Source organism: Equus asinus, chromosome 6, assembly GCF_041296235.1.
Source record: "Equus asinus isolate D_3611 breed Donkey chromosome 6, EquAss-T2T_v2, whole genome shotgun sequence".
NCBI lineage: Eukaryota > Metazoa > Chordata > Mammalia > Perissodactyla > Equidae > Equus > Equus asinus.
The window spans coordinates 64,037,501-64,050,848 of NC_091795.1; the positions used below are offsets into that span (position 1 = coordinate 64,037,501).

The 13,348-nt window shown below is 46.5% G+C and overlaps 1 protein-coding gene across 3 annotated transcripts in view; it reads right to left on the reverse strand.

The window, feature by feature from the left end:
* The window catches only part of PRKCE (protein kinase C epsilon), a 496,436-nt gene that overhangs the window by 187,561 nt on the left and 295,527 nt on the right, over nt 1-13,348 (reverse strand). For all 3 annotated transcript variants that reach the window (XM_014833277.3, XM_044772359.2, XM_070512147.1), the window contains exons 3-4: nt 2,964-3,123; nt 853-887 (exon numbers count right to left, since the gene is read on the reverse strand). In XM_014833277.3, the coding sequence (XP_014688763.1) occupies nt 853-887; nt 2,964-3,123 (195 nt within the window). The remainder of the gene's footprint in view (nt 1-852; nt 888-2,963; nt 3,124-13,348) is intronic.

Genomic DNA, 13,348 nt, shown 5'->3' on the forward strand with positions numbered 1-13,348 from the left:
TTCTGTTTAACTTAATATCTCCATAAGAGGTGGCCTGTAGCTCTGTCTTCAGTGTCACGAGATAGTGTGGGCAGTGGGTAGCTGAAGAGGTGAGTAACTATTTGCTTACATGCTACTCCAAGGATACAGCAATATCCAATACAGCCGATCCAAGTCCCTCATGGGCGAGACCTAAGTTAACCAGTGGCTGTGCGAGGAGATGGAACGGTCTCCCAGCTCCAACCACAGAGAAACCTTGACACAACCACGTCACATATCCACCCTCCAATTCTGGACAACTCAAGCTTGCATTTGTAGTCAATTAACTGGAAAAACAAACAAACCAATCTTCAACACCTTCAAGTGAGTGTTAAATGTTTGCAAGCTAATGATTCCACAGCAGAGACAAAAATAGAATCAGCAAGGACTATTCAGTGATTCTGAATAAAACGAGCAGGTGAGGTAGCTCCTTCAGGGAGCGAGAGGGTAAGGGAGCTGACAGAACACACAGAACCCAGTGCAGGACACAGCAGACCTTCAAAGGGTCTCTAACTGAAGCATCCTGTTTCCCAGGAAAGATGAAAGTGCTACCTGCTCCAGCCGGCATGCCAAAGGCTGAGACCCCGGGGACACCTGGACACAGGTGGCTCCCACAAGGTACTCCCATTCATCTGCTCCCACATAGGTATGTGGGAGTTATGGCCAGACATGAACCAAGAAAAGCAGGGCCCGCCTCTCAGAGAGGGAGCATAAGCATGCAAACTGTGTGGAGCCTCTAAATGTCGTCAAACCCAACACACATCTCCTATAAGCTTTACGGATCTACATCCACCCGTGGGCCCCCAAGGATTTAGTTCATACAATATGTCTTACCTTGACATTGGTATCCCTGCTTTCCTATGACACCCCTGAAAAGAAGAACACAACCCTTTAAGAAAATAAATTTTAGTAGGTCAAAAGCATACAAAGCCACCCAATTCTGGCCACCCCCCACAATGCACCAAGTAGGCTGGAGACCCCCTAGCAGGGTGATTTCACCCCCACTCACAGGATGCCTTAGAATGACCTGTTCAGAAGAACACAGAGGGCAGCCCCAGCGCTTGGAATGGGTACAGGGTTTGGTGAGTCTCAGGCCTGGTTTCCTATACAAACAGCCATTCCAGTGGGGCCAGTAGTGTTCTGCAAAGCCACAAGGGCCGCCTGCTCTCAGCAGGCCTCAGCTAGGCCAACGTGCCCTTCTTTGTGGATAATCCTGGAGGAGGCAGGCATGCTCCCCGGGTGGTCCAGAAACAGTCAAGGGTTATGGGTCAGTCTGTGGCCAGGACTGGGAGTTCAGTCCACCATCTGGGTAAAGGCCAATGTCAGAGGATCCTTCTCTGGCCAGAGTAGGGTCTCCTGGGGTAGGTTTAGGGTCGGCACGGATGCAGAACAATCCAGCCCACTAGGCTGTGCCCTGAGTCAGCGCACCAATGGACAACTCCGCGGGAGGAGCCAGAAGTCACTGGGCTACACCTCAAGAAACCTAGAGCTCAGTGGTATTCGCCATGACCTTAGACGAGACCGGAATCTGTAAGCCTGAGCTTTCAGAGTCTATTCCCCCCAAACACGCAATTCATGACGGAAACACAGAACATGAAGGTCAGGGTTGAGTCAGGCCTGAGAATGAGACGTGCCTGGGGGTGGGAGTGGGGCGTTACTTCTGCTCCAGTCAGGGTGACTTTGCTCTGAGCTGTGTCACCTCAGATGTCTATGTCAACCTCAGTCACTAGCTCTGGAAAACCATGAGGATAAGACAAGCCGTTCCTGGAAAGCTTGGGGATCCAGGGAGTCCTCAGAGCACAATTCACCCATCCCCCAGCTGGGTTCACGCTGCAGTTTGGCCTTACTCTCTCTCCCCCACCAGATCCACATGTGCTGGCAAACTCCACGTCAGCTTCAAAGAGCTCAGAGAGGTTACTGGAAAGGCTGGTGGGAGGTCAGCAAAAGCATGAGCTTCTAGTCATGCTCACCAGGGGTCAACTCAGGCCTTGGACACTTTCTAGCCAGAGGACCACAGACTAGTCTCGTTTTTGTTGCTGAGCCTCAGTACTGTCGTTACTGGAATGGGGTTCATAATTCAGAGCCCATAGGACACTGGGCAGATTTAATTCGATATTTCCAGTGCCTAAGAGAGAACCTGGCACATGGTAGGAATTCATTAAAAGTCCTCCTCGAATCCCCAAGCCCAGGGCTTCCTATCTTCTTCACTTCCCCAAAAGGCCTACTACTTGCTTATCTCTGCCTATCAAAATCCTAATCATGAAAGGAGAAATGCCACCTACTCCGGGAAGCCTTCCCTGAGCACTCCAGCCAACACTGCTCTCTCACTCCTCTGAAATCCCAGCATCCTCGCAGCACCAGTGTTAGAACAGTTACTAAAAACTGTTTGAATTATAAACATTGGCAACCGAGTATTTTTTTAACTTTATCATGGAAAAATTCCAATGTACACAAGAGTAGAGAGATGAATATAATGGACCCTTATGTCCGCATCACCAGCGCCAACAATGATCAATAGACGGCCAGTCTTGTTGCATCTCTACCTCTAGCCCCTCTTTCCTCCTTCCAGCTTATGTTTTTACTAAATCCCAGACATCACATCATTTTATTTGTAAATAATTCATTTTCTCTCTCTAAAAGATAGGGATTCTTTTTTTAAAAAAACACAATCACAATACCATTATTGGTTATACAATCTTAACCCCTTAAACATGATATATGATATGATCTCAAATATAAAGTCACTAGGAACCATTTCTTCTTTCCATTTACCCTCCTAGCACCACTCACTCACTCAGCCTTCCAGAAAAGTCTTCTGCAATCAAATAGGGAAGAAATAAAGCACATCAGCACTTTTGACATAAGGTTTCTAATCCCTCGATGCATCCCCAACTTCTCGCCACAGGGAGGGCATCACTAGACGGTCCCAGGAGAGGGGGCCTTACCAGATAAAATCTCTGCAGTGGGAGCAGTAGGTGGGCTGCCGAAGGTAGGTGGCCATGAACTTGTGGCCGTTGACCTGGTGGACCCTGCGCCTGACGGCCCCCTGCCGCTTCCTGGGCCGCATGCGCTCCCTGAACACGCGCTCTTCATTGTCTTTAGGGGCTGGGGAAGGACAAGAGCAGAGGAGAGAACACAGTCTGGGTTAGCGCATCTTGAAAGTGACCGCGGGCGGGAGAGCTATGCCATCCTCCAGTGCCTCGTGGTAGGAGGTGGCATGGGGGGCAGCCTTCACTGGTGGAGAGACTCCGGGCTCTGAGGAGCCTCCCTCAGCTGGAGCAGCGAGCACCATATGAGGTGGCAAGGGCCGGACCGTGCATGTGGCGCTCCATTCCTCCCCACAGCAGCTGCGCTTTGCAAAGGGAGTGGGGTCAAAAGGCTCAAGGTTCTAAACTTAATGCAACTTCTGTGCAGCATGACCTCAGACAGCCAGTATTTTCTCACCCTGAGCCTGTGCGGGCACGGCCCTCTGTAACTGGGGATAATAGTGCCGACCCCGTGGGGCACTGTCAGGAGTCAATGGTGTGACTTCCCTCCACAGCCAGCTGCCCGGCACAGAGAAGCAGCTGCCTAATAAACCTGACTTTTCTTCCTTCTCCCTCTTATCTAAACTAGGACAACCAAGAGCCTTTTCCCAAAGGACAAAAGGACAGGGAAATATAACACTGCAAATGCAGACAGTTTCCAGAAGGCTCAAGACCCACCACCATGGGCTTTAAGACCCCCTTGGAGACAAAAAGTGCTTCCTCATTTCTTCCTTGCCTCCACCTCAAAGACTGCCCTAAGCCTAAGAACACTCTAGAAAGGGACTACTCGATGACAACAAAAACAATAATGATTGTTATGAACTGAATGTTTGTGTTTCCCCAAAATTCATATGTTGAAGCCTTAACCCCCAGTGTGGTGGTATTTGGAGGTGGGGCCTTTGGGAGGTGATTAAGTTTAGATGCGGTCATGAGGGTGGGCCCTCGTGATGGGATTATGAGAGGAAGAGACCTGATTGTGTTCTCCTTCTCTGCCACGTGAGGACACAGCGAGAAGGTGGCCTTCTGAAAGCCAGGAAGAGAGTCCTCACAGAACCCAACCACGCCGGCATCTTCATCTTGGACTTCCAGCTTCTAGAACTGTGAGGAAAAATTCTGCTATTTAAGCTGCCCGATCTACGGTACTTTGTTATGGCAGCCCAAGGAGACCAACACAGGGATGAGAACAGCTAACGTTTATTGGGCTTACCCTGTGGCGGGTGCTATGCTAAATGCGTTACATATAATGACAAAATGAACCTTCACAACAACCCCACCTGAAGGGTACCGCTATTAGCCCCATTTTGCAGGTGTGCAAACTGAGGGATAGAGAGTTTTAACACAGCTATTAAATGGTGGAGCCCAGATTCTAACCCAGAGAGTGGGGAAGAAGCCAAGGTCCCACTGTCCACACACCGCCCTGAGGGACAGCCCACTCTCCCTATGGCAGGTCCCAGAGCTCTCACTGAGTGACTCTCATTATGGAGGAGTTGAGCTGCCTATGGCTTCCCCGAGGGTAGAGGAGGCAGGCTATAGGTCTCCTGCCAGGCTCCTGGCACTCTCCTGCAGGCCTGGGAAGGTGGCCTGCAGGGCACAGCTTAAAATGCACTGGGAAGGCTCCACGTCCCCAAATCCCGGATGCACCAGCCGGTGCCTGACATCCCACCATAAGTGTCGTTCCTCTGGGGGAAGAAGCTTTGCTCCTCCTGGACTTCTTTGAAGATAAGGGTCCCTGCCCCGGAGGGCACATATGTGAGCCAAACGGCAGTTTAATCCAAGGTCATCTTGTTAGTCCCGAGAGGGTAGGGGTAGAGAGAGAAAGTAAAACTGAAGGAGGAGAAAGACAAGAATGGGAGCAAATGCCCAGCATGTGCTTTTAGAGAGAAGGAGCCTCCAAGCAAACAGGAGGAGCTGTTGATTGAGAGGCAGAGGACGCAGAGCTCGGGGCTCCCAGGCTGCATCCTCAGCCTGGCCCTTGATCACCCAGATGCGGGTCTGCTTGACTGGCGCTTATTGCTTCAAAAAGTCTCTGAGACTGACTGCCTTCTGGGTATAGAAGCTCACCACCTCCTACCCTGCACAATCTAGGACCGAGGCCCGGCTGACCAAATTCTCATGGGGAGATCCCGGTTCTGTTTTAACAGAGAGACGTGTTACACACACACACATGCGTGCAGAAATACGGCCATCATCACTCAATTGTGCAATTATAGGTAATTTTCACATCTGCTTCATACTTTTCACTAAATTTAGAATACTATTTTTATAAGCTGGAAAAAAATGTGGTAATCTAAAAAGCAAATCTATTCAGTTGTTCTTTCTTGCTAAAAAGCTGATCCACAAAAATCCAAACCCAAACCCCCAGTCCTGGGCAGCCTGGGCCAGGGGATGGGAATTCTCTTTGTAAAAGGTCTCCTTCAACTCCTTTCACAGAAGGACTCGCCGCGAAGTATATTTGAACAGTAAGCCAGCTTCCTAATGCATTTAAGACGCAACTCGATCTACAGATCTCTCAAATTTCCTGGTCATTTTGATGCTAGAAAATTGTATTTTCAGTTAAAATGGTGGTGAGGCCAATCTAGTTTTCTCAAGGGAGCAATTCTGTAATAGGGGTTCTAGGAGCCCTCCAGGGCCTTATTTCTCAACTTTTTACAGAAATGACCAGCAACACGATCAATGTTCTAAACTGTATTTACATTGATTGAACAGGTAAATATAGAAACCAATTAATTTAACTCCATTTACTTTTAAAGACCTCTTGGTGGGGTACACTGACACTTGGAGAGAAGCTGCTTAAAGTTTATGAGGGTGCAGGGCGGGGAGGGTCTAGGGTGTAGGTTAGACAGCCAAGGAGGACTCCTGAGAAGCTGGGGTCTATCTAGTGAACTTCCCCAGAGGGTCTGTTACTCCCGCGCCGAAGCACATCCACACGCCTTCTAAGTCAGGTTTTCTGTCAAAGAAGTGGAGAAACAGAAGACCACAGGCATGCAAGAACACAGATGAACTTCACGCTCCCTGGGAGGCCCAGGTGCAAGGCTGAGGACAGGCAGGAGAAGGGGGTGGGCCCCCCTACTGTGAAAACACCCCGCTGCACATTCCTCTGCACAGGGGAGCCGAGGGTCAGGCCAGGCCGGAGCGTCTTAGTCCCTGTCGCCCACATGCAGAGAAAGAACAGCCCAGATCATGTCAGGAGGGGAGCCACAGGGTGCCCCCAGAGAATCTCCCTTCTGGGGTCACCAGTAGAAAAGGATCCATCAGCTCTTCCCGCTGCTGAGAAGGGTCTCTATTAAAATGCAGCTCGAGTGGTAGGGGTAACACATGGGGTGTGGGTGTGTGTATGAGTGAGTGTGTGGTGTGAATGTGACAGAATATATTTATAAATGTGCATATGTGTTTTATCAATTAACATATTATGTATTAAATTAATATATATTAATATATTATATATTAAATGCATAATTTATAGAATATATACTATATAGTATAGAACAATATATTAACATATTTATATTAGCATAATATAATTAACATAATTATTACCTTATGATTACAATATAATTATATTAATAACCATATATTATGTATAATAGACAATATATGATATACACATATATAGTTTTGCTGAACCATTTGAAAGTTGCAGACATAGTGACCTTTCACCTCTAAATATTTCAGCCTTTATCTCCTAAGAGCAAAGAAATTCTCCTACATAACTACAATATCACAGTCAAGAAATTTAACATTGATTTAACATTATCTAATATAATACTTCATATTCCAATTTCCCTGATTGTCCCCAAAATGTATAGTTGATGTTGTTTTTAAAATTTTAATTTTAAATTAAAACTTAATTCAGCGCTCATGCACTGCATTTGGTTGCCATGTCTCTTTTAGAATCCCTGGTCTAGAACAGTCTTCTTGACTTTTTTCCTCTTTATGACACGCTTATAAAAAGTCCAGATGTTGTCTTACGGAATGTTTCACAATCTGGATTTGTTTGTTTCCTCCTGATTAGTTTCTGATTAAATGGCAAGAATACCACAGAGGTCCGTGTATCAACGCATCCAAATATATCCATCAAGATCCCTAGAGATAACTTTGTAAGTGACATGAACATGAAACCTGTAGGAGAAATAGAAAATATTCACTCTTATTAAGCATTTTTTAAATGCAAAGCAGAGCAGTCTTGACATACCACTGACACCTAACACCTAATAAAGAGACAAATTTGTTTTAAAATGGTATCATCCACTATTGGCAAGGCTGCTATGAAACTGATTTATTCATTCACTGCAAGAGGCAATATAACACAACATAGCATTTTCAGATAGCAATATTATAATACATAGCAAACACCACAAAGAGATTCACATGTTTTGATTTGGCAATTCCTTAGGAATTTAAGTCAGTAATTAAGCAGAAACTAAAGGCTATATACTTATGACTTACAGATGTTCCCCATTGCATATCTATATTGGCCAACAAATAGAAATAACTTGATTGTCTAACATTAGGAGAATTGTCTAATGAATTATATTAAGTATATAGCAATTTTTAAATGGTGAGGAAATGTGATCTAATATTGTGAAAAAATGTACAACCCTGCGTGAAACACATCTGCAGGTTGAAGGTAACATAAAAGAATTATTATATGACTTTTAAAAGCAGCACTCGCTGCCTAAAGCATTAGGTAGTGGAAGGGTCCCTCAGGCTGTGGGAGTGGGGGCTACTCGGCATGAACAAGGAGGAGAGGGCACCAGATGGCAGGGAGACCGGGCGAGACAGGACAAACTTTATCAGCTCCCCAGCTGCCTGTGGTTATGAACTGAGTTGAGTGACCTGACCTGCTCCCTACACCTCTGAGTGTCTCTGAAGGACGCTCACTGCTGTCACTAGATGCACTCGGCCACATCCAGCTGGTGTGGCTCTTCTTTGCTGCAGCTTCTGAGGCAAAACCAAGGCAAAATCCTGCCCTTTCCAGACCCCTCGCTTTACGGCTGCATCTACCACACAGCAGAAGGGGTGACTCCGAGTCAGGGAGAGGCCAACACAAAGCTCGATAACTTCTGTGAAACTTTCTGCGGAAATGAAGATCTTGGCTGGTTGGATAAAATGACAGGAAGTCACAGAAGCGTAAAGCAAAGCAGAGACGTCCTCGGAAGCAGCTCCGAGATCCTCAGTACCGCCAACCTCCAACAACCTCCTAGGAATGTTTTCTGCTTGATTCGATTAATCTATAAACTTCAGACTCCTAGAAGCTTTTAGACCATGACTGTCTCACAGCCTCGATGCTCACAACAATCTGTGACAGGTTGCAGGCAGGTGGCAGGAGCAGCAAAAAGGAGCCCACCCTTTGCGGTTGTTAATCTGTTGATCTGACCTCACCTGGCCCTTTTCCCTGGGCTGAGACTTCTCAGACTAGATCAGAGGACACTCAGAGACACAGGGAGAGGCAGCCCCTGGCGCCAAACCTTATGCCACCCTTTCCGGCCAGTCTGAACATTGAAGGTATCACTGCTCCACCATCACCTCCCTCATCCCGCCTCATCTCCTCCTGCACAAAGAGGGAGCTGAGCTGACAGGAGTGAACACTGTGGCCTTCATGAGGTCATGGACACTCTTACCCTCAGTGCCCTTGGGATGGCTTTCAGCTTAAGAATATCCAGCAGGGCGTTTCTAATAGGCCCAGACTGATAACTCCTGGACTCCAGCACTTGCTTCAGGGTATGTGTAGCAAGGACAGCCAACCCCAAGGACCAACCTTGCCCAAGACCCTTGACCTGGGAGCTGGGCCAGAGTGACTAATACACATGATCTCTGGGCACCATTGTCATTCCCCACTGCAGGATGATCACCTACCCTTGATGTTCAGGGCACACAGGGGTCTTTCCCACAAGCAAGAATGCTGTGGGGTCTTCTTTATTTTTTCTGACTTTTCTCTTTTGACCTTTCCTTTCTGTCAGAATGGCTGAACTAAGTGTTAGGAAACTGGACAAATTTTGCCTTTACCCCAGATTTGCTTTATGTCCTAGAACAAGTCATTTAATCTCTTTGGGCCTCTGTTTTCTTATCAAGAGGACATAATGCAATGGCTTAGCCTAAACCCCAAGCTGGTGCTTCTTTCTCTCTCTCCCTGGTGCCAACACAACCCCTCCTCACTGAGGGGGAGTGGAACAACCTCATCCCCAGCTGAAACTCCCTTGTTGCCCCCATGCTGTTGGGGTCCAGCTGCCTCCAGATGTTCCACACCCACCACTGAGAGTAAAACCGAGAGTCAGCATTATCTCCCCCACCCCATCCATCAGGGGCTTTAGAGAAGGAGACTCCATCTTCAGACTTGGAAAACTGTCAGGAAGATTGGGCTGGACAAGGAGCGCTGACTCAGCTCTAGGACAAAAGCAGAAAGAAATGTGACTCGCTTGAGAAAAGCCTGGGGGCCTCTTCACAAGGCTGTTGTCGGAACCCAAGCAAAGAATGAACCCAGTCCTCAAGGCAGGTAATTTCACAACACAAAGTAAACAAAGCAACCATCCTGTATTATTGTCTAAATAACTGTCAAACATGGGATATTCAGAAGCCAAGAAATACCTGCTACCATTTATGGGGCCTCTGCCATGTGCTGAGCACTATTCTAAGTATCCTATATATATGAGGTACCATAACATATACATAAGGTACTGTTACATACACATGAGGTACTATCCATATACGTAAAATACTGTTCCATATCCATGAGGATTATTACATATGCATGAGGTACTACTGCATATTCACAAGAATTAATACATATACATGAGATATGTAGGCAACTTACATACATCCTCTAATACCATCAGGTGATATTATTCCTGACTTTCAGACAAAGAAACCAAGGCTCCAGGAAGTTAAATAACTAATTTGTTGAAGGTCATGCAGGTACCAGTAAATGTCAGTTCAGGAATTCCCACCCTGGCCCATCCATCTACACCTCCCAAGGATGGTGGAACAGCCTGGGGATCCCACGTGTAGCCAACTGTGTGTGTACGGAAGTCTCCTTGTGGCTGTTGCCCACCCACCTCTCCACACATCCGCCCCTGCTCTCATCTAGAGACTTAGAAAAGAAAGCTAAAGAGGACTGATTAATTCATGGTACACCCACAGAAGGAACTTAATGCAACAGTTCAAAAAAAGCAGATATGCTAATCCACCAAGAAACAATAAATAGAAAAAGAAAACTAAGAAACATGTTTATAGTGTGTATTTGTATAAAATGAGGAAGAGAAAAGAAATATACTCAAACAACATAAGCAAAAATACACACTGAGAATTTCTGAAGGGTATAAAATAAATCGTTTATCCTAAAAATGCTTATTACGTGGATGCTGGATGCCCAGCACTGTTCTGGACACAGACTCTTGGCCACAAAGGATGTACCATGGCCACTCTCTCAATTGTTGCTCTCAGAAATTCTGAATTTGCTCCCTAATTGACAGGTTTCCACTAGGGAAACAAGGAATCACTGTGATAGTCCAGACAACAGCGGTTCTGATGCGGGTGCTCCTAACAGCAGCCAGATGGAACCTTCCCACTCACTCTCTGAGGAATTCACTTAACTTTCCCTTTCAATAATTCTCTGATTGGACATTATGGGCTTATTGTGAAAAGTACAATATCAATGGAAGGAAAACAAAAACAAAACTAGGTACGAAAACTCAAAGGAGCAGTGTCTTTTAACTGTATTTTCCATGAGGAAAATGATATAATATTTTCAAGTTAAATAAATGCTTCATGACAGTGAGTTTTAACTATTAAGTAAATATTTATGTGATGCCAAAGAATATGGCCTACATGTTGTACTCACACAATACATTGAAGAAAATTTCTGTTCAAAACAGGAAAGAGGAAACAGCAATGAATTCCCTGAGAGAGATTATGCCGTGCTATCTGTATCTTCCCAGAGAGCCACACAACAAGTGGCAGAAGCGTCTGAGAGGGGAGCCTGGAATGGTCTACAGGTTTTATTCTGTGAGTCATCTAATCAGAAGAGCACTGGTGGCATTTCAAGATTAGCATCTTGAACTGAATATAAACTGTCTTTTTCTTCTGAATGGTCTGCTCTGTGTTCACGGCAGAACTTATGCTCTGTCCACTTAGTAAAACAAAACTTAAGTGAGTTTGTGCTTTGTAGGAAAAAAAAAACTGAAAAAATTGGACACAAATAGGGTAGGGGAAGCAGCACTAATGTCAACTGAGGTAAACATGGTGATGGCCAGATAGTGGGTGATCAGTGAGGGAGAGAGTCTCAGGGAGAAAGGGGAAGGGCAACCCCCCATCCCACCACCTAGCTTCTGACGCAAAGCTCATGGGAGCACCGAGAGCCACTCGAGAACAGGAATTTCACTCAGGCAGGAAGTCTGTTGCCTCCTGCCCTTCTGTACTCATTCATTCATTTCTCCCTCCCTTCTTCCTCCATCCATCCAAAATTACATATTGCAGTTACACTGGAACTTTTACTGCACGCCTCTAGTACCCAGGAAAAGTCACTACTTGCCAGGAGGAAACCACAGAGCAAAAACCCTCCAGGCAGACCTGCTAAAAGCTCAAAGAGCATTCCTAGCCAGGGAAATCAGCCAAGTGGGGCATCAGCCAAGGGTGGGGCCAGAGTCCCGGCTGGTGCCAGTGATAGTCCCGTGATTCCTATCACCGGAAACCTAGCTGTTGCTAAATTCTCGGGCACCTGAGCCCTATGGAACTCATGTCCATAAGGTCGGGTTCTGTCCAGTGTTCATCTTGTGAAAACGTGCCTGTGGGAGAACAGTGGCAGAAGTCTCGGCAGGGCACTTGTCCGTTCCCAGGTGCTAGCTGGTGGTCGTGGAGAGGGGGGAGTGCCAAGGACCAGGGAAGGTTGACATCCTCTCTTCACATACATAACAAGCCTTTTCATGCCACAGGCACCCCAGCCAAAAGGTTCTGAGGTTATTTATTGAAAACCCAACACCCGTTCAGTGCTGTTGACATCAACACGACATCATCCAGTCAGCAGCAGAGCTCTAGAAGGTTCAAGCAGACTGAGCTAAAAATCATACCTGCTGATGCCCAAGTGGCCCCTAGTTACCTCTCCTGGGCTCCATACAGCCTCTCAAAATTAACTGCCTGCACAATTTCCAAAAATACCACAATAATTTTTTGTTTCCCCCAACTTCTTTGTTAAGGCAGTTTTGAACTCTTGCTATTATTTTAAAGTTAAAATTAAAAAGAAAACCCATGGCCTCAGGGCTGGCCCAGTGGCGCAGCAGTTAAGTGCACATGTTCCGCTTCGGTGGCCTGGGGTTCACCAGTTCGGATCCCGGGCGCAGACATGCACCGCTTGGCAAGCCATGCTGTGGTAGGCGTCCCACATAGAAAGTAGAGGAAGATGGGCACGGATGTTAGCTCAGGGCCAGTCTTCCTCAGCAAAAAGAGGAGGATTGGCAGCAGATGATAGCTCACAGCTAATCTTCCTCAAAAACAAACAAACGAAAAACCCATGGCCTCCCCCAGAAAGATCTGGAGTCCTGGGCAGGGTTCCCAAGAAGCTGACCAGGTGGGCATTTCTTATTAGACTACCTGGGAAAGAAGGAGAGTTGCAGGTAGTCAAAAGATGAAGAGAAGAAAATAAAAGGCAATGAAAGAATGGGTAAGACAAAGGAGATAGAGAAAGAAGATAAAAAGAAGTAAAGATGATTATTAAGTCACAAAGTCCAGGCTGGTAATTGGTGAAATGAACCCCACACCTTCCCAGAAAGCAGATGGATTTGTTCTAAGTAGCACAGTCTACTGTCTCTGGTCCTTTGGTCCATACTGACCAAGAAGTGAGCTCACCTTCCTTCCACCCTCCCTCCTAGTAACCCAGCCCTGGCTGGTTTCCAGGGCAGGGTGTTGAGGGGATGGACCGTTCTTAGGAAGCTTAACATAGGTGAACAGCCCCCAAGTATTTCTAGCCATCAACAGGAATGATGGCTATAGCTCTTGTGGAACTTACATCTTCTCCCTTGACTTGAAAAACCTGCTTCAATTAAACTTTTTCTTACAAATGTTATGTTCCACGGAGACTGTGACCGAAACTCTGCACGTGGAGAGAGAGATGAGAAGGTCAAAAGCAATAATGCTTTCAACACCTGAAAGCATCCCATCATCCAGCCCATGCTCCTTCAAGGCTTACAGGTTCTGACTTCAGATACACACACACACACACACACACACAGACACAGCGTGTCCTAACCCTGCCCCCTGGTGTTGATACCCCTCCCCAGCCAGGACATTGCAGTCCAGGAAACCTAATGAATTCC